The sequence below is a fragment of the Poeciliopsis prolifica genome, unplaced genomic scaffold, assembly GCF_027474105.1.
Source record: "Poeciliopsis prolifica strain line A6 unplaced genomic scaffold, Auburn_PproV2 SCAFFOLD005, whole genome shotgun sequence".
Lineage (NCBI taxonomy): Eukaryota > Metazoa > Chordata > Actinopteri > Cyprinodontiformes > Poeciliidae > Poeciliopsis > Poeciliopsis prolifica.
In genome coordinates, this window is record NW_026562380.1 from 18,254,163 (window position 1) to 18,276,989 (window position 22,827).

The following is a 22,827-nucleotide window of genomic DNA, read 5'->3' on the forward strand; positions in this document are numbered from 1 at the left end:
TTTACAGGAACATGCTTGTTTGTTTCAGGAAATAATAAGTTCTTGGCCTGTTTATTCACTTTGCTGTTCACTTTAGACAGATAGGACAGTATGAGATTCTTACCACAATCTCACAATATTTAATGCATCACATTGTAAAAGTCATTTTTTACTGAAAAGAGATCACATCAATTGCACTGAAAATAATACAACATGTTGATTAGAGTGTTACGACACCCATGTTTAGTTTTTACTCATTGACCTAATCAAACTTGTAGCATAATCCCCAGCATTGCAATATTTTTTTTTCCCAACTGAAGTTTCTTTTAATTGAATTGAATGTCCAGAGACCCTGGGTATCGAGCAATGTCTCATATTTCACCGAGTGTTTGCTCTGATCAGTTAAACTCAAGCTGTAATTCCTCAGAATAAGTCTGATTCAATTTTGCACAAACTGAGCACAAAATTCTACTTAAGTCATTCTAAAAATATTTCGCTGCAATAGCCACACTCATGGTGGTAGCTTGTTGGAGTAGCTGTTTTACAGTAATTCTGATTTTTAAGGATCTTATATTAAATTTATAGAGAAGAAGCAAAAGCAAATGATGCGGATTAGCAGTACTTGCCAGCAACTATGTCGTCCAAGACATGTTCCTGTGAAATTTCTTCGCTGCTGCCTGGATATTGAGCTGTTAGAAGTCATAAAAGTCACAAGACTATTATACAGCAACAGTCTTCAGTCAGAGGGTTCCACGGATTTGTTGCAATACTGCCTGCAACTGGACAGCCTTCCTACCCAGAGCATCAGCATCCACTGACTCTGAATGATATGAGTAACAACATGATTTAATTTTTCCCTTGTAATAAAGTATTTCTGAACTGAAATCAGACTTTACATATTGTATCAATAATTTTTTTTCAGCTTGATCTTACTGAAGGTCATCATATCTTTAGAATCTCATATTAAGTCATTTCTGACCAACAAATCACAGGCTATAGAAACTAGCAAGACAGGAAACAAACAGTTGGATCTTTTGTATCATCAAGAGGAAACACTTTCGGCTGGTGTTTTGGAAATTATCCACTGTTCTCCCTTCCAATCTGCCTGATGAAGCCTCGGGTCAGGACTCAACGTTGACGGCTCAGGCCCCAGGCCGACGCTCCGCGCTCCCCCTCCACTCGCTCTCAGTGACTGACAGCTATCTATCGTTGTCAATCATCAGCGCCTCCTCCCTTCAGCCCAACCCCTCGTGGTGGTGCTCAGGGCGATTCAGCCTGGTGCTTGGTGCAACACTATCAGATAGCATGACAAATTACTTCTCCTTGGCCTCATTACATGCACACACACCTACACACACACACACACGAGAAACAGACAGTAGTTCAAACTGATCAGAGCTTCCAAAAAACCCAATATCTATCAATATATGTAATCATCTGGGGATTAGAATAATATTTGCATGTGAACCTTTGCATTATGGGTAGTTTTAAAGGCTCTAAATGATGTAATATTCACCTTTACTTTTTTTTCTAATCACCCTAAATATTGATTGTCCTTATCTGTCATAATTCAGCACAGACTGAGCTGACTGCAATCATCCTTCACAGACAGACAGGGAGGAGGAGGGGCAGTTCTAACAATGAGCTATGAAAAGCAGAGATAGTGGCTTTATCTATACATTTCCATTCTTGCTCTCCGTCTAGTAAATTCTATACATTAACAAACATGTTGTAACATTTATATTAGAAAAGACTCCACCTTCATCCCTGGTTCAACTGTTCACACATTTTGATTTCTCTTCAATATTGTTTTGCTCATTTGGTCTTATTGTCCGCTAATGTCGTTAATTTTTTTGATAACTGAACATCTTCATTATTCTGCAGAAGGTAAACAGTACAGAGAAATACCAGCACGAAGTAGGATCATATCCAGTGAGTCCAGGCTCCTTTTTACATCCACATTAAAACGATTAATCAGATTAATTGAGTACTAAAGTAATTGCCAACTAATTCAGCAGTCGATTAACTGTTACATGGAGCTTAGAGACTCAACAAAAAGGCTATTTTATCCAAATGATTGCTCTCAGAGCAGCAATAAAGCCAAATCTGTGCAAACAATATATACATTTTGCATTTTAGATAGAAAAAATAAAAAAATATTAAAAAACAAAAATCAAAACTCCTTAAGATTTCACCTGGTTCAAAATCTACATCTTTTGCAATCCAATTATATTAATAGGCTAATATAAACATAATTACCAGATCACACTGTACTGATGTCAAGTGAAGCAGAAAGATTTTATTTTAGCATTTATTTAGTATTTGTTTAGCTGCAGATGCACCCTTTTCTACACATGATGAAGCGAATCCTAAGGGAATGCTGTGTTATAGAATATTTGACAACAAACTATTTTCTTATTTAGAAAAAGGAATTGATTATTCTTTAATCTACAAAAAATAAGCTTAAACATTTAAATGAAAAATTAGCAGATTTGTTTTTTCCTGATTAATCAATTACTAGTCAGAATAGATTCAGCAGAATAATCAATTACTAAAATAATCAGTAGTTGTAGACATGGACAACAATAGCTCCCAGAGGAGGCTGTGTGTTGATGTGATGTAGAGCTTAAAGAGACGCCGACTGCAGTACAGAAGCCATTCTCAGGCTATCACCTTGTACGCCATATTCCCCCATATTACTTCTATATAACCAATTTCTTCAGGGCTACTCGAGCACCTGGAGGGAGGTGAGGACAGTTAGCAGATATGGGACCGGCTCTCTGCTTCTTCCTCCACTGTGGTTATTGTCAACAGGGTAGCATTCATGCCTAACAGGGCCACCAGAGGTTATCGCTTTGCCAGAGAGTGTATGAGAAGAGGAAATCAAGCTGCAGGAGCCCCACGCATATCGTTCTGTGTAGCCCTCGGGGGCTGAAGAGGGAACGTTTGTGCACTGCACCTATACAGGCATGTAGCGAGGGCGACGAAACTGGAGTGTGCATCTGTGCGTTCCAAAACCGTCCAGTAAGGAATAAAATGTGCAAACACAGAGTTAAGGGATAAAACGGTGAGCTGTGTGAATATGCTCCAGAGTTAATGTGCAGATGTGATGACGCAGCTGCACCTGGAAAGCTTTTACTCTTTTTTTTTTTTTTTTTTTTACATTTGTTACCATGCATAACCATGGTAACGATGTATTTTTGCAACTGGAAGCAGCTGACGAACATCTGGAAAGCTGGCAGATTGTAGCACTGGGAGAAAAATCTTGTTGAAAGTGAAATAATTGACTCAAAACAAGCTTCTATATCTTGCTAAAAAATTTTGTTGTAAGTTAGTTTTGTCTTATTTCAAGCGTACTAAGATATTTGCATCTTTTCCATCCATCTCAAAGATAAAATCACAGTCGACAATGTCTCTCTACCTGACTTTCTTTCTAAGACAGAATTTAAGGGGAAACAAATGAAATTATTGTGAAATATCATCACAGTAACAAAAATACAACCAGTCTAGCAGCTTTTTAAAGAGGGCTGCAAATTTGTGTTACTGACAGTTCATTTCTCTTTTTGTCAGAGGGAAAGTTCTTGGATAACAATACGTATCTTGAAATGAGGGATTAATTACCCTACTACAAAAGTACATGTCTGTTTTGATGTCTGTCAAAACGGACATCAAGCATAACAGTTAGGGCTGAGGTGTAAAAGAGTGTTGTTTTTTTATATATATATTTTAAAACTGTCTCCATGTCATGACAACATTTTATGAGACAAATAATCTGTGAAAAGACTGATCTCCTCCAGTTCCTGCCAGAGCTATTATTGCTCAGGAAGAAATGCATCGATCCCAACCAGAAACAAACACTCAGAACCAGAAGGAGAGTCTTAGCGCTGTCAATCAACCTCATATATGCGCTGCTAACGGTGCTAATGATGGAAAAACAACTTACTGTGACAGGAAAACCATTTATCCGCCATCATTGGTGGTTATTCTAACTAGCCTGAGGTCTCACAACATGCTATGCTACCTGCAGCATAGCAAAGAGCAAGAGGGGAATGAAGAGCGCTTAGACCCGCCTCTGGGCTCTGATTGGCTGTTTCTAGTTAGCACTGGGAGAAGCCAGACATGCTCCGTTTTTTCACAGGTTATTTGTCTCATACTGTGCTGTCACAACATAGTTTCAAAATATATGTAAAGAAAAATAAATAAATAATATTTTAATGCAACTGGACAGAATACTATATTAGTTCGCAAACATCATAAATGCATCCGGTCATTTTCTTTCTGACCGCACACCTGAAGCAAGAATACTTGCTGCATCCTCACTTAGACACCTTCCACCAGGTGTCTAAGTCCTGCGTTGGACTCAGGCACACACTCCACTGCAGGAGTGAATGTCTTTTTTTTTTTTTTAATCTGTCATTTTCACGTTCCCGCACCAAAGCCTATCTGTATGATTACACACATTTTCTTGTCATCTTGTTGCATTGCCACCGTCCTCCCCCACCCACCCACCGTTCAAACTGTGTAAAGACACAAACACACTTCATTGTGGGATTAATGGCAGGTCTCTAAATAAGGCCAAACGGAGATGAGGATGGGAGGGAGGTGTGCGGTGAGAAGGTTCCCAGCGGTGGGCTGCCTCTTACCTTTTTGTTGTTTTCTTTAATATCCTGAGGATTGAGAGCCTTGTAGTCTCTGAAAGTACAGCGGGGAGAGATGAGGGTGTGGGGGTGGGGGGGAGAGAGTGGTAAACAGAGCGGCTCAGTGGAGGAACAGATGAGTTTAAATATGCGTTGCATGTAATGGTATTAGAACTGTAACGTGCAATTTCAGAGCAGAGCAATCAACAGAACTAATGGAGTGGAAAATGTGTGGAAGTAACTCGCTGGAGAGTATAAACACATGCACACGTATGTACACAGAGCCGAGTTTTAATAAACTATCTTCATGTGTGCTCCAGGCGTGGGCCAAACGTTTGAGGAAAAATAACAGATCTACAAGCAAATAAAAAAAAAAGAAGAAAATAGATATTTTACAGATTCTTTACTTTTTCTATTTCAAACTATAAAAAACTTTTAAATTTCAGCTTCCATACTAAAAACTGTTTAAAATATTGCCTATTGTTATATTAAAAAGCAATTATCTTCATAAAAAGAAAGTGTCCCATTGTTGGAATCATAGAATTATTATTGCAATATAATTAGAACTATAATACAATTATTTTAAGTAAAATTATTGTTTATAGTTCAGTTGTATTTTTGTTAAGGAGAATGTATTATTCAACTGTCTGTTTGCAGCGGCAGATTTAAAAGCCAACAATTGTAATGCGTCCCTTTTAATTGTCACCAATATGTTGTCCAACTTTTAATTTTAAGTTCATATCCACCACATCTATTTCACATCATGACAGTTTCACAGTTTTTGTGGCCAGAAATGTTTCTCAGGTGATACATTTCTTGTAACTTTAAGCGAGAGGAAAAGTGTAGGAGTTTTCCGACGGTCAGCTGACCAGCAGTGTGCAGCAACAGGTGGGGACGGGACAGCATTGCGAATTTATAATTTTGAAAGTTAAGAAAATAGTGACTAGAGCATAGAAATTTTTAATTTTGGGAAACTTGGTCTCAATATTTAGCAATATTTCAAATTTAAAAAAGTATGAATCGGCCAAAATCGGCCAGAAAACTGCAATATGATCGCAGTTCAGATTGCAAACTGCGATCTGAACTTCTACTAAGGTAGAAGGACTTTCTATCATAGAATTGTTGCGATGGAAATTCTTATTCTTTAAAACCTTCTTGTATCTTTAGACCATTAACCAGTCAGATGTGGCAGTCAGTTTTGATGCAGATGCTGTTAAGTCATGCAGGGTTCCTACAATTTTCAAATTTCCATACTTTTCCACAATCAAGTTTTTGATTTTTTTCTTAAGTTCTTCTAACATTGTTGACATTTTAGAACAAAATAATAAATCTTTAACTTTTTAAATGGTAACAAGTTTCTATGACCTGCATGTTCCAAAAATGATGAACAACAAGTATCTTTAATCAATAAAATGACAAAACAATGCAGAAAGGTTATATGTTATGAAAGTGTGACATGCAAAACATAATTTAAACACAAATCACACTAGGAAAAACTACTCTGGAAAATGAAAAAAAGAAAATGTGACACTTCAAGATTGTAGGAACCCTGTTTGTATTTAAATATGAGTTTGGAATAAGTGGAAAATCTGCTTGTTTTTGCTTCCAGGTAAAGGATCTTGTGGAGAAAATAGCATTCAGTTTGTGTGTGAATGCGTGTGTATGTGTGTGTGTCGTACATTACGTCAGGTCTGAAATGGTGTAGAATGGCACAGAAGGCCAGGCCGTTCCTCCAGGACGTGGTGAAATTGGTGATCTTCACCCCGCGGTAGTTCTTGGTGACCTCGCGACACCAAGCCAGCAGGGACTGGCTGGCATTGGGTTTCCCTCCAAGAATCGGACTGGGGGCGGGGCTGGGCTGCAGGTGGAGAGAATGTGGAAGAGTATTGGAAATGGATAGAAGGAAACCTTCATAAAACAGATACAAAAATCTGTTTGTATTTTTATTATACAAACAAATCAAATAAGATTACGGGTCATTTTCTTGTCTTTGTTTCAGTATTCAGTGAACACCGACTTCCTCTGCTCCCTTTATTACTTATTTTCCAGTAAAATGTTTTACTTCGCCATCACAAGTCAATCAAATAGCGTGCCGTACTGGCATATAATGAGTTTTCACACGCGTGTGTGCAGATACACACCCATTCTGATGGGTCATTCAGAAAGTGGTGAACGACCGTGAATAATGTAAACATCTTATTAATTAGCTTCACCTTTGAAGCCTTATCTAGGCTAAATGCATTCAGTGTAAAAAGCCTTTACCTCTCCTGGACTCCAAATCCCACAAATCCTTGGTCTTGTTGGGACAACGGTCTTGTTTTGACAGTAGATGCTACTCTGGTGATTCAGGCGGATATTTGCTAATCTGGTTACGGAGGGACTGATGTGTGGACACTCTCTGATGGTAATGGAGGAAAAGGTACAAAGGGAATGGAGGGCTTACTTTAAAAACAAAAAATGATCAGAAACTTTAAATTATGTCTGCAAATAGGCCAAGATGATGACATTTAAGGAAACAACTGAGTGGGGAGATATGTTTGGTTGTTTTTAATCAAAACTACAAAATTTAATTAAGAGATTTATTTCAACCTATTTCTACTTATTACTCCTGGAAGTTTCCTCCTCCCCACTATGTTTTTTCTGCACAAAATGAAGTCTGACATCAGCGAGTGGTAAACTTCCTAAGAATGAACTTTAACTGAAGCTCTAAAAAAATATGACAAAACATAGCCGAGTTTAAAGCCCCGCGTTTAAAGTTGAGGCCTGATGATTACCAGTTTGGGACTGTGCTTCCTAACTAAGGTTGCTGTGGCTGACTAACCCCCTCTGTTGGCATGTTTTCGCTACTACATGACCTAAAAAAATGTTAACTTTTAAGGGAAGTAAGATTTAATCTGAAACTGTCGTTTCATATTTGAGAGAAAGAGCATCAGCGTGAAGGTATGCAGTCTGTTTTATTTTGGATAGGCAGTAGGAAGGAAAATCAGACTTTGATTTTATAATCAGCCTTCACAAGAGAATCTGCATCTCCAGCTTGTAATAGTCAGAAACAAGACTAATTCTGATTTCAAGCTTGGAAAGAATTAATTGAGTGGTACATCAGCAGCAGCCAGCTAGTTGAAGTCTACAAGTTCCTGAGTTTCTCCTCCATTGTTCCAAATTTAACCTTTGACCAGGAGCCTGAAGCCAGCTGAGACACCATGAGAGTCAAAACAAATGAAAGAGACTAGAGGACATCTCTAACAGCAATTCCTAACCTTCATATCAGTGTGTGTGTGTGTGTGTGTGTGTGTGTGGTGTGTGTGTGTGTGTGTGTGTGTGTGTGTGTGTGTGTGTGTGTGTGTGTGTGTGTGTGTGTGTGTGTGTGTGTGTGTGTGTGTGTCTTAGTGATGCAGATCCCTGTGGTAGTCTTAGTACAGGGAGACGGTAGCGGGAGCCTGAGGGGCAGACACTTGACATTTCCGGCTCATCTTTAAAAGAGGGCCTTAACCTTTCCCCACTGCTTCTTCAAACACGTTTTAGGAGGCTCCGACAATGCAGCCGTGCCGCACAACCAAAACAGAACCAAACAAAAACAATAAAAAAAAAAGTGAGAAAGTCAATAACGATTAGAACAAGGGCAATATCAGCGTGTGTGGAGGAGGAGAGACGCTGATGTGACTCGGTTGTTATGGTGAAACTGGACTATATTTAACATTAAAAACTCAAATCTAATTGGTGTAATTAATCCTAATCTTAGATATATAAACAGGGTTAGTACACGTTTCCCACTTTAAAACTCAAGGACTTTACAAAAATCTTCAAGGTAAGTTTCCAAACTTTGACATTATCACATTTTGGAGATGAAAACAATACAAATGAACGAAAGAAGGCCGTTTTAAATCACCATTATATGATATCATTTATTACTATTACTATAAATTAATATTCCACATCCCACAGAAGAGACAAGGTAATGTAAAACATAATAAAATTTCATGCCTCTTTCACACACGCCTCACACACCTGACTGGCCTGAGAACGAAACAAAAAAAGTCCCACAACCCCCCAAATCCAATAATGTTGTTTAACACATAAAGTGTAGGATCATCAAAAAGTTGTGGAGCCCCTACGAGTAATAATAATTGATTACGCTGAAGAAGTCTAAACAAATTGTGGTCAGGTAAAATGACCATCCTGCTCAAGTAAAATTTTTAAACACAATTTAGAAGAAAGTCAAAGAAAATGTCCAAAAACGGTTTTCACCAAGTTTTATGGAATTCAGCAAATAGAAATCATTTTGGCAATCCTAATTGACCGAAGACAAGATGTTATCTGTGGGTTTTTATTAGGTGAATGAAAATATCGGGTTTAAACCCAAAACGTTTTCCATATTGAAGCTTTTAGATGTATTACTTTATTACAAAAACTGTGCAGTGTGAATATCGAGCACTGTATGCAGAAATTGAGCAGTTTCCAAACCGTGACAACATCAAGTTGAAGTTCTCGCATTTTCAAGGATTTCAAGAACCTCTGTACAAGTACAAGTGAGCACATGTCAGAAACTCGGGCTCTACATAAAATCTGTTTCCTTTTCCGTTCCCAGTGTTGCGCTCGCCTCTGCATGTGAGTGAAACGAGAGTTTCAGTGTGATGGGGTCTTCCTCCAGGCCTTCTCCTACTCCTCCTGCTTTTTCAAGTGATGGTTTGAAAGTAGCTGTCTAATTTGAGCGTTCTAATTACCTGGGATTAGAGACCAGGTGCTATTAAAGCAATTAGACACAAAGCACACTCCAGTGCTGCAGACCCTGCGCCCTAGCCGGCAGGAAACACAGACATGCTTCCAAATATACCACGAACAACGCTGCCAGTAGGAAAAAAAACAACAACAAAGAGAAACACACTTTCTCACAGGAGAGGTACCAGACCAGAATAAATAGAAAAACATATGGCCTTCAAAGAAAATCAGAAAAATGTATGTGCTTATAGCCCCATTGCAACAAGCAATCAAAAAATCATTGATACATTAAAATAAACTCAATCATTTCCGTTTGCATGATTTATCATTCTTCCATTTTCTCTCTTTCGACAAACACTACATGAAAAAAGTCTTCAGTCTGGTGCAACTTACCCTTATTTAAAAGACAATTTTGTTTACAGAGACTTAATAATTCTGTTGTGTTGTTTTGTTTATGCATGTTGGATATTTAAAATGTCTTCTAGTTCCAGTGTTATATGTCAATCAGAATTTAAAAGTTTATTGATCTTTAAGAATGTGTTCTGGCACGACTATGCATTCTTATCGTCTTATTAATTGAAAATAGTCTCAAAACAATAATATAATAATTTATCGCAATAACTTTGGGGACAATTTATTGACCAGAAAAATTTGTTATTCTGACAGGTCTACGCATTTACACCAGCTGAACCTTTTCCACCACAAACTTCAGTATTTTTGGAGGAACTTTATGTGAAAGACCAATGAAATACAGCATAGTTGCGGTCGATGCTTTAAGGGATCATGTTTTGCAGCAGTTCCAACTATTTTGGGTGTTCCTCTACACAATTTACACATCTGCAGATTGAACAGTTTTCTTATTCTTTGCAAAATTGTCTTCTGCGTCTAACAGATTGTCACCTTCCTATCAACTGTCACAGGCTTCTTTGTTGCTGCTGAAGAAAAGCATGAAGCTGTTATCAAGGTGATGGTGTTTTTGGGGTGAAATGCAAAGTTGGTTTTCACACACATGGTGTCTCTGCGTTTTGATCACCAAGATTCAGTTTTAGCCTCAATCTTTCTTCCTTCACGTGTTGTTCCTACGAGGCTTGTGGTCCAAAAGCAAACAGGACTTCTGAAAGCTTTTCTTCATGCCATTGAGTTCAAGACTGCTGGAGTCAAGTGGTTGCACTGGATTTTTATTAAGAGACATTTTGTGAGTAAGCCTGTCACAGTAAGTAATAAATCAACCAGTCGCAGGATACAATAAAGTGAGCTCTATAATTTTCACGTGTAGAAGAATCATTTCAGCGAAGCTCCCCTTTAATGTTGCAAAAGACTCAGTATTTTAAAAGTACAAAGTAGTTAGTTTGAACTTTTATTACAAAACTCAACTGGCAATGCAATTTGTTTATTTGAATAGTTGAAAAGTCCTCGGAGTGTTTGAATATTTTAGAATTTAAATTAAACCGTTGTTTTGTTTATTTATTTTGAATAGTTGAAATGTCCTCGGGCTCCAGTGTTTGATATATTTTAGAATTTAAATTTAAAGAATTTAAAAAGGATGTATTTGGATTATTATGATATTATTATTATTTTAGTTAAAAATATTCTCGTTTCCCACAGTAATTTCTGGGTCAATTTGTCATCCAGCAAAATATATTATTGTCACAGGCCTATTTGTGCACCTCTATCTGAAAATTATGTTGCAAAATAACAAAGTAGCGGTGCGCCGTTTCCTGATTGATCGCCATAGTCTGACTAGCTGATTCTGATTTTGACCAATACCATTTTTGTCAGTAAAAAAAATTAGTAGCAGCTATGAAGGCTCTCTCAGACCCACGTCTTCCTGCAGAACAGCACTTGCTGCTTTAAATGAACTGCAATAAGCGAGTACCTGGAGACTGAAAAACAACTCCAACACCACGGGAATAAGCAAAGGAAATTAAAAATAGAAATAAAGAGGACACTAGTGACAAAGTTGCTTGGCTGGAAATAGTGAGGTGTCGACTGTTTCGGGGATAGATAAGATCGGTTTGGATCAATCACCCAAAATGAAGAAACTCTGGGTCGATTTACCTGTGCACCACTACTTCAAAGCCAAGCACATCTATGTTTGCTCTTGTTGCTCCCGTTTTGTCTGAATAAGCATAACTACTTCTTCTATGACATAAAAAAGCGACAGTATCTAACCTGTGACAGCTGCGTGACTAGCTGTTCACCCTGGCAACTAACTGCTGTAATTTTCTCAATCTACATCACAGTCTCTGTTCCATTACATGGTTTTCTGATAAAGGTTTACAAAATGCAGCAGCTAGTCAGTGAGGCTTTCAAACGCATCAAATATTAAACAAATACCATATCATCGGTAACAGGAACAGGCTGCATTTCCTTAAGACACAAACACGGGCAGGGTGAAAATTTCATGAGGAGCAGAAATGCACTTATCAAACAGTTCGCTGTCTCGCCTAAAGGAAGGTGCATGCATTGTACGCGAGTGTGTGTTTGTGCTTTATCGGCCTGTGTGAATGTCATTGGGTGTGCGCGAGTGCGTGTGTGTAACACCGATGCGTCCATGTAGCTAGCTCGGCTCGAGGGTAGGATTAGCGGAGAGCATTGCCTCGGCCCACAAACGTTCCATATTAAAAAATGAAAAGGCAACCTTCATTATTATCAGTGGCACATAACGTCCCCTCTTCCTCCTTGGCTGCTACTATTATACACAGCCCTAACAGTCTGGGCAGAAAATACAAGCCACTGACAAGAGATTCCATTATTCCTGATGCCTCAGTGTCAACAACATACATCTAAGGGGGCAAAGAAAGGGAGGAAAAAAAATTGAAGGAGGGGAAAAAAGGGAGGCTGCAGAGAGAAAGAGGTGGGTGTGGGAGAGGAGGGTTAAGCTCATACAGTCGGAATAAGTAGATAGGAGAGAAGCCGATGATGGAAGTGTTGGACTTCCTGTTGATCCTGGTATTAGGAGGATTTCTTCACTGTGGAAAAAGGTGATTTTTTTTTTAACATGAAACATGCTTTTGACACTTAGCGAGTCAGGCTTAGCATTACGTAGCAAATTAGCAAACTATAAGAGGAAGTCCAGATTTTTTAAACTGAGGGTTTAAAAATTTTTCCCACCCGATAGTCCAGTAAACTTGGTTCAATTGGGTGACGAAAATTGCAATATTTGTTTCATTTTCAGCTGGTGCTGCGCGCGTTCACATTGAACTGTGTCAAACGATTCAAGCCCTTTGAAAAACCCGCTTCCTGAAAAGCCTGTGGTGGCGCTGCACCAAGAATCACTAAAGAAAACGGCATGAAAACCTCTAAAGTAGACAAAAGGCACAACTGTCTTCACAAAGAGCAAACAAAATTGAGTTGTGCTCACATTTTAGCAGTTGTAGGATTTCTCTGGTAAAACATAGCAAGCCATTTTTTCCACTAGCGGCATACACACACGCGCACACACACACGCATACACATTTGTTTTGGCTGTATTAACCCAGAATGCCATGTTTTCTGCTTTTGCAGCCAGTTCTTGCAAAGTGTTCTATGATGTATATTTCTGGGCAGAACTTTTTTCTCCTGTGGTGTCCATGGTAGTTTGTCTCCTTCTTTATTGCAGTTACACATAATGTCAATATCTGACTGAAACACGCCAAATCCGCATTGTCTTTTTTATTATTTTTTTTGGCTACATTTTAAATGTTTGCTCAAAATTGGCCTGACAAATGGACAGGCCCCGTTTCTTCTTTGGATTTTCATAGATGCTGACCACTGCAGACAGGCAACAAAACGTTGCCTGTCTACAGGCAACGTTTTGACCCAGTCTTCTAGTCATTGTTTCTGGACATTTCCCAGTTGTTTTTTTTTCTTCTAATGCAACAACTTTGATGATGTTCCATTCCTGCCCACCCAGTAACAAGTACCATATAGAATATATAATCAGTACTATGTTTTGTCTAGGTTTGATCTATATTAGTTAACTACCCAGAACCATGTCTTATAGTCATACTTCCATAGTTCAGGAAGTGCAGCATCACGATCTTTACCATTTCACCCGTCACCATCATTTCACCTGCTAAGAGGTGGAATGATAAATATTTAAACTATTGCATCAAGAAGAAAGTAATAATTGAAGACAGTTAAAGGTAAAAACCTACACCTGGCTATATCCTGTATGGCAAAACTAAGGCAGACAAAGTTTAGCAGAAACACTAAAGGAGTTTAAAGCATTGGAGCGACTGAAACCGGCCTTTCAGAGACATAAAAAAGATACAAGTCAAATGCTTTAAGTGGCAGCTTTGTTTCTCCCTCTGGGGCATGACGCTTCAATGGAAACTTAACTGGCCTCAAACCAATGACATAAACCCACGACTCCGTGCAGAGACAAGAGCTTCCGTGTCTTTCCAATCTCACTTTCGAGCCTTCAAAGCAGTGTCAGAGTGTCAGATTTGAGGAGGTGTTGAATCTCATACTCTTTAAAACTTGTAATCCGCTCAAGGGAGCCTAGAGCAAAAAAAAAAAAAAAAAAAGCCCATCTAAGAAGGGACGCACTGCAAAGTGTATATAAACACACAGACTTAATTTAAATAGCAATAGGTTAAAGTATGTTCACATATGTGGACATGAACTGTACTAAAGGAGACATTGAGACAATTGCCTAATGAATTACCGTATTATATTATATATAAACACAAACACTTCAAGGAATTTATTATCTCTTCTGCTGTTCTGATTGGCTGGCTCCTACCTACCCAAGTATTTATTTAATTGCACCTTCAGTCAAAACAAGCACTTTGTTTAATCTGAGCTTTATACGTCCGACGTCCTCGCATTAGAGGAAAAAAAACTGAGTGGAAACTGGAATGATCGCTTCATGTCATCTTACCCATGAAATTGTGCGCCCGATTTCATACGTTGCCTCGACGAGTGGCAGAGGGGACGGAACAAAGTCTAATCAAAAGTTCAATTATGTAAATGGAGATGTGGAGTGGATGGAACAATAAGGAAATGAGGAAAGGGGGAGGGTGGTACAAGAGAGAGGAGGGAATGTAGCGTGAAAAATAATACACATTAACATACAAAGGAAATAACGCTTTACGGCCGTAATCACACAGAGGAGGTGTTGGGGATGGAGGGGGCACCCCTTCCACAGTCGGTGGGAAGAGAGTGAGTGTGCATTAATGTGACTGTACATTGAGTAAAGTCAAGCTGGATGCTTTTAGAAATGATAAATATTTTAAGCGGTCAGCTTGTAAAGTGGTTGGATTCAGTACCTGTCTGAACTTTATATTTAGTATATTGAATTTGTATGTTTGAATTAATCAGGTGGACATGACAACAAAACATACAGCTTCAATAAGTGAAACATGAATGCCAAGTGCTTTCAAGAGAAAAGGTTGAGGGTCAAAGAGACATATTGAGCAAAAAGGCTATAATCTCTGACAAATAATCCACATTGACATGGACAAAAGGAGTGTCTTTGAAGTAATCATGTAGTCAAGGTGAAGCTTGAACACTAGAAAATGCTCAGCGGGCAGAAAAGCATAGTGGTGGTACCATCAAACTTACGGCCAGTTTCACTGCCAATGGTTCTTATGATAGTTTGCATAGTGTGAGACTACAGTAGGAAATAAGTTTTTGCTATCATAACCTTGTATTGTTCTTCTCTCTTTCAGTGGTTAATTTATGTTTACATTGTCCCACTTTAAATAAATTAAATTATTCATTGCAGGTTGAATGCAAAAAGCAGGACTTAACAAAAAAAGATAGAGTAATCACTAGTTCCTAAACCCCTGGATGGATACAATTTAGACCCAGTTCGTCTAATTATATCAAACTGCTGTTTGCATCAACTCTACGGTAACTTTACAGATAATCCCCCAAAATTTCCATGGCCGGACAAAATTAGTAAGACACATCTAAATAATTATTACTGGTTATATATTTTTGAACCTTGGTGTATAATTTTGAATTTGCTTGGATGGGAGAAAAAATTCACAATAAATTCAAACCTGAGCATGTAACTGTTTTGAGAAGTTAGACTAAATGTGATTATTAGAACTGAAACGGGACAATTTGGCACTCAAATTGATGTAGACCAATGTTTGTCACTTTTAAACACATCGGTCCAATAAGTAAGAATGTGCCGATATTAATAACCGATGTTTATTTCCCTCTTATTGCTCTTGGTGTATGTGTTTTGATAGAGGGGGAGGAGGAAACTGGTCCTGTGGTATTTGTTTTGGAACAGGCTTTGAAGGTGTTTAACTGAAACAAAAAAGTAGAAAAATATATATATCGACAAATATCAGTTTTCGTCCATAACAGAGATATAAATAACCGCTATCAATATCAGAAGACATTTTCAGAATGTACTAGTTTGGAGTACATTGAGCAAAAAAAAGAGCGACTGTTGGCATGTTAGCTTGACCAGCTAAAATGTAACATGGGGGAAACAGGAGGTTTAGCTTATGATAAAAAACAAAAGCAGCCACATTAACCAAACTCATGCTTCTGTAAATTACTTTTTACAGCTGGAGGAAAAAACGAGACCAGGAATGTGTTTGTGTCATGAAGCAGGGCGGATGGGAGCAACATGAACGATGGTTAAAATTTCCAATTCTTCTTTTTCATATGCTTCCTTGTAGCCACAAGATGACATTTTGGGCCAATCTCTTCAGCCTTCTAGATTTAATCTCAATCAGCCTTTAAAAAAACTTCAATGACACTTCAAAAAAACAAGAACGTCGAGGGCTGGGGGAGGGATGCTGTTCTGTTATAAATTTATATCGCATTAATCTCCTTTAACTGCCATCTTAAAACAAACAAATTAGCAGTGCAATGGATTCAGAGATCAGACGCGGCGATAGCGACACCATTGATCAATTAATCTAAGCCTGGGCAGGGAAAACTCATTAGAGAGGCCACTTCAGGAATTATATTCTGCAGGTAAAGGAGATGAATGCGTGTGGAGGGGAGCGGGTTTAACATAGCAGCGACTAAACCCCCCACACCACATACGGCCATTGTCCAGTACAGCGTGGGTGCCGAAGTGATGAGAGCGATGATAGCACAGCCAATTAAAATGAACATAATTACAAAGTCACCCCTTTGACTCCCGATCAGAATACGCGTGCATCGACACGCACACACATAAGCAGAGAAAACTTAGGAAGGATGGCAGGAGAATACAGAAAGAGAAACATGAATCAACAAAGAGCATATATTGTTGATGCCTGTGTGTTTGGCTTTTTCACTTCCATGGAGTTTTATTCATTTTTTCCAACTTGAAAATTAAGATAATTTATTAGTCCCACAAGTGAGAAATCTAAGGTGTCATGGGAAAAATTGGACATAAAATTAGAGAAACAAAAATCAAAAACAGGAGGAAAAAAAAAGAGCACAATGTAGCATAAACAGAATACAAGCAAAACTACAAATATAAATGTAAAAATACAACAAAAAAATAATACTGCCAAGTAAAAATAGCATCTCCCAAAATTAGGGAAATCGGGGTTGATTTATCGGCCAGCTGATACATCAATACACCCTTATAAAAATGTTGCTTTTCCAATTTCTCTACCATGTGGTTATCTAACATAGGCGGAATATTTGGGTGCTTAAAACGATATTCTTGTCATTTAAAACTCTTTCTCATTTCCTCCATTACATACTAGGGAATTTATGTGTGGGCACTCATACTCCTAAACACTTGCATGCATTTGAAAATACATATCAAAAGGCTTATTCATCAAACAATTTGCAGGTCTTTCTAACCAGTGCAGTATGATTGGGCTAATCCAATTAAAAATGAACTGAGGGCCACTCGTAGATGGCTGGAAGGATTGGCATAGCTAAATGAGTGCTGGGTCTTTTGAATGTGCGGGGGGTCTTAGTCTGACTGGAGGTCCAAGGGCTTTTCAAGTGCACGGGGTTCTCTCTTCACCTGAAGCCCTCTCAAACTTCACCCCCAAACCCCTCGATCCTTGGTGGTTTAAGCCCACACACACCTGGAGGACTGGGGCAGATTAAGACCAGATTAAGATAAAGTTACCCCTTCTTGGCCTGCTATGTCATTCAAACCCGTGGCTTCTGTGGTCACTGGATGGAAGGACCCACAAGACAAAAAGGTCTGGTTTATTCATATACACACACAGAGGACTTTCTGGTCATCCTCATAAGCCCTATTAGTCTGCCACAGAGCCTCTCATAGCCAACATCAATCATGGAGGGATTAGTCAATTCCCTCTCTAAATGAGCGGCGAGGGAAACTTCCCTTTAACTCCAAGCCAGGTCTCTTTTCTTTCTGAGATTACACAGTGATTTGTTTTCATTTTCTTCCATCTTCATCGTTTTTCTGTTCCCGGCTCGCTTTCGTTTCTTCGTCTCGTGCGCCGCGTCCTGCTCGTTCTCTCCCCTCTCGCAGCTTGCGAGGTAATCCTTGGCAGATAAAACTAAGGAGGACTTACTGAAGGCAGATTACAAGCGGCGCTTTGCGGAAGGCCCTTTTTACACCGGTCGGCAGCGGGCGCCGAGGAGAGCGAGCCGTTTGCGGATTTGTGGAGGAACTTGTGAACTTGACATGCGCCCGACAGAGGAAGAAAAGGTGCGGAAACGATAGCCGCATTACGGTTGCGGGATCAAAGTGTAGCCCTCGCAACATGTGTAAGCGCATGCGATGCATAGCAGCATGTCTATTTGAAACAGCAATTACAATTTAAATGAAAAAAATGTTTTGTTTTCAAACAAACATCGGTGGCTCTCAAACAAGATCAGCTCTGATCTAAATATTTACGCACAGCTAAATGTCAACTGAAACTTATAGGAAACTACACAAATGTTTCTTTCAAATATTTTGCGGGGGACGGGAGCGAAGAGGGAATGGCAGTGATACCTTGTGCTGTTCTCTTAACCTGTTGACAGAGATGTCCCTCAGCCTGAAACAGCCACAGGAAGCCCCCCATGATTGGGCCTAAACAGCATCAGTAGAGGAAACTATGTCTCTGCTCTCCCACAAGATCCAATGACAGACCACTCACACACAGCAAATAAGGTCTGGGGAGGGGTCTACACTGGCAAAAAGCAGACATTGAGAGGTAATGACTTAGCCTTACTCCTCTCGAGGATTATTCTCCTAATATTACAGGGCTTATGGAAAGTCTAACGTGGCCACAGAGAGCCACAGAGGCCTCATTGCTTTGGTCTGAGAAATGGACTACTCTGCCCATTTTACTTCTGCTACTGTTGTCTGGGTTTACATTCTGAACAAGCCAGAATGTAAAGCCATATTTCTGACCAAGCATGAGCCGGCTGTCCAACATTTTCACAATATCATTGTATAAAAAAAATAAATTTAAAAAAATCAAAGCAAGGATGTGACATGACAAATCGTCAAACTGCCAGTTTGTGGTTTGCTCCTCAACGGACTAGACCCTTAAAGCTTTCCCAATGGTTTTTGTCGTGTGACCACAAATATTTCCTAACAGCCAAAATTATTGGCTGTTAGGAGCATTGCTGAAATTGTTTCAGCCATTGGTTAGCAGGGTGCAGTAACAGTTGAGGAAGGATCAGCATCAGACACCTTTATCCAGCTCGAGATAAATTGCCTCCTTCTCTAGTATCTTGCTAAAAGTAAACAGTGGGAAAGATATAATTTCAAGTTTTAGCAGTTTCAAACAACGATGGGTTCCTGGCCATTTGCGGTTCAGCAGAAATTTTGCCAATTCGGAAATTTCTCTGTAGAGCATATTGTAAATAGAAGAAATAAGATACCGCTTGGGAAACTGAAATCAGGCCATTTCCGCTAAATTAAATCAGTGCCTACCCTTCCTATACTGTGAGTAAATTAAAACACGATGTATTTGCAAATACGTAACCTTTCAAAGCAGAACAGAAACATCTCTAAGCAACTATAAACCAGCCTATAGAAGCAATATGATATATTGCTATCCCAATGGTTTTCAACATGACCCACTTTCATGAAGTTGTTTCTTGAAAGGGTTGTCAAAGTTATCTCAAGATGAAAAAACTTTGGATTGAACAAAATGATAACGAGGGGAGCAACCAGGCACAGACGAGACGACAAGAAATGACTGTCCTCGTCTCTCGAGCTTCCTTCCGTCTTCGTCCCTCAGTCGTCACGGTAACCTCAGAAACACCTCGCAGTACGTATATGATCCTCTCCTGCTGCAAACCTTAGCAAAAGCTAATTAAGAAATATCCCAGCCTTGTGCGAACTCAATTAAATAATGTTAATTTAGTTTAATTTCAATTTGGAGGTAGTTTGAACCGGAGGAGGTTGTGTGAAAACAGTCTGGGAGAAGGAGGGAGGGGCTCTGGCCTCTGCCACCCCCCGGGCACAAGAGCTCTCACAACCCACAAAACTCTCATTTGAACCCTTTGATTAACATGAGGAATTAAAGAAGCCCTACAAGTGGAAAAAATATTTCTGCTAATGGTTTAAATGTTCTTCCCTGGAAAGTGTGACAATAAAATAAACTAGACCAGCTGTGTTTTAGGAAATAAGAATTTAAATTACGCAAATGAGTGGCATTCATTTCCTGTAAGATTTGCTTTATAAGCAAAGCAAACAGAGAGCCTTCAAACGTAACTGAAACATTATGCACAATATATCAATTACCTGTTACTTTATTGTCCAAATGTAACAAATATTAACATTAGGGTGGTTTTCACAGGCTTAATCTATAAATGTATTCTATTTAACCTTCTTTAGGTACCTTTATTTTGCCTTTCCTCCACCTCGCCCTGTCGTCTCCTGTTTTACTTCATGCCTGAGAGCAGCGCACAGCAGCCACAGGCAGGAGCTAGAGGTGTTGGTTTTAAAAACATTTCTTTAAAAAAACTTAATTTTAACGTTTCATGACATTTAAATTAATTTCAAACTTGTACAAGTGCACAAATATAGAAGGCCTGTCAAAATATGCACAAAATAAAGGAATCGCAAGAGAAATTAAAACAAGTTCAATTATTTCCATTTACATCATTTCTTGTTTTTCTCTTTTCGCTCTCTTGTATTTATCATATGCTGTACATTGTTAAAACACACACACCATTTTGCCAAGGCAGTTTGCCACCACTGATTACATTTAACACAAACCCTGATTTCGTATTTTACACAAACAACAAAAGAACTATGAATTTCCAACTTTCTCTTAGATTTTTCAAAGTAAATTAAGATATAAAAGTAGATATGAAACTTTTTGAGAGAACTTTTAGTCGTATACATGCCAACTTTTGACTTTTCTCTATATGAAAATAAGGCAAATAATTCATGAAGCGGAAACCTGATGAAAATCCAAAGATAAGAGCATCTAAGTGTAGAGCGGTCTGACTGCGGAGTAGAGACGGAGATAAAACAAAAGGAGGAGCAGGGGATAACTGAGTTACTGGGAGGGGAGAAATCAGCTCCACAGAGGAGAGATGGACTGAATCCGACCAGACAGAGCTCCCAGCCCGCCCAACAGGAACTCCCTCCGTTCATTTACATTAATCCCACAGACATTTTCATCCCTCCAGCTCCTCCGCAAATCCGAAACTTGACACATTTGAGGATCTGTATTCTCTCAGACAGGACAGTGGACGGGTAGGCTGGCATGAAGACATGAACTGTCTGCTGACAGCCTCAAGCTTCACATTTGACAACTTGGAGATTGACCTCAGAGACACAAAAAAACAATAAAAAGTGGAATCCTACATAAAAAGGAAAAGGCATTTTTTTCAATAATTGGTAGTCATGCAATGGTTAGGTGTAAAATTTGTCCAATGAAACGATCAGATTAATTATGGAAAATCAATTATTGTCAACTTATTTCATAGTCAATTAAATCATTAGACTCAAAACAAAAGGCATGTGATGAAAAAAACAACCAAAACTTTACAGAAATAATACCACAGAACATTTAAATGTAAAACTTAAATATGTCATACCCAGAACTCCTCTAATGGCATTGTTTTAGTTTCCCCTGTTTCAAATTCTGTAAAAAAAAAAAAAAAAAAAAAAGCAGCTCTCCGTTGTGTTGTTGTTAAGTCAAACTGATATCGCATGTTGATGTCAGAAGTAGCTGTAGATACTACAAATGGTCAAGCACAAAATAAAAGAATGATATGGTTTTCCATGTTACACAATAAAAGGTTTATTATTTAAAAACAAATGTTTATTTATGCATTTCTAATGCTAAGACTTAAAACATCAGCAGAATTATTTTATGAATCATCAGCATGATCAATAAAGTGATCGATTGCTAAATTAATCATTAGTTACAACCATAGTGAATGGTATTCATTAGAAAACATAAAAACTTAGCTGAAATCTTTCAGCTCCTTTACTCCATTCCTTTAGTTTACAATGCAATCATCTATGACAGATTTATGTTGTTTCACAAAACAACCAGCTGAATTTTTGTCACACTGGAGAAAATCCTGAGTTGCAAGCTGTTTTCAGAGTTTAACATATACATTTATAATTGATACATAGATAAATGAGGCTCACACCATATGTCCTGTAGGCATGCCGATTTTTCACAGACTGCCAGTGAAGTGGGTTGTTCTAATGCAATGACAAGGAGGATAAAGAGTCTATGACGAAGATAATCAAACATCTGTTCAAGAACGACAAAAGAAAAGTCAAATTTTAACTCAAAAACACAGTGGGCCACTGCCCTAGCACCCAACCACCAGGCTTAGCAAGTTTTCTGGGGGAAACCTTGAATATTTCTATTAAAACATCATTGTTCTATCTTAATATCTCTTAATATGTGAAATGCTTGCAACTGTTTGATTTCTCAGCATGCTCCTGGGAAAGTACCTTCATTTTTAACAACAATGACCGCAAACTGAGTAACTGGCCACCAACTGATTGGATGCAAAAACTTTTAAAACCTTATTTGATTTGTAGAGGTTCATGTGTGGCCAAACAAACCCTCCAGGGGAAGTTACAGATATCAAACTGGATACGCCAACATCAAGTGCATTTATCACAATTATTTTTACCAATTTAAATAGCTTGTAACAATAAACAAACATCAAATCCACACCTCAAATGTGCCGTACAGGTTGAGGTTAAAGCTCCACTGGAATACATTCGCTGAACAGAACAGGAACCACGCAAACATACGAGCTTAAGCATAGATTTACACCCTGTGCACGTTTAAAATGCAATGTATCGGTTTCCTTTTTGGCCTCTCATAGTGGGAATGTCTGCCCTTAATCCGTTCTGACTTCACACTTTCAAAGGTCATCTCTCAGCCCCTGCGCAGGCGAGGCCATGTGTGTATCACTGCACTTGGTGTGAATAAGAATGGGAAACCTATTCACATCTCCTGAATGTGTCAACAAACCCCTGCTTCCTATGAACATCGCATCCCTCTGTGTGCAATAATGTGGCCATCTTGTCCATCTTCTCCTCCCACTGTTCACCATCTTCAACGCGTTTCCCTTCAATGCACAACCCCGTTTCCGTCCACACCAAGGTTATTATAGTCAACTAATACTGACA

General features: G+C 38.8%; 1 protein-coding gene across 7 annotated transcripts in view; it reads right to left on the minus strand.

The window, feature by feature from the left end:
* ehbp1 (EH domain binding protein 1) overlaps window positions 1-22,827 on the minus strand; it is a 144,944-nt gene that overhangs the window by 78,511 nt on the left and 43,606 nt on the right. For all 7 annotated transcript variants that reach the window (XM_055030228.1, XM_055030232.1, XM_055030231.1 and 4 more), the window contains 2 exons: window positions 6,296-6,474; window positions 4,623-4,671 (listed from right to left, as the gene is read on the minus strand). In XM_055030228.1, the coding sequence (XP_054886203.1) occupies window positions 4,623-4,671; window positions 6,296-6,474 (228 nt within the window). The remainder of the gene's footprint in view (window positions 1-4,622; window positions 4,672-6,295; window positions 6,475-22,827) is intronic.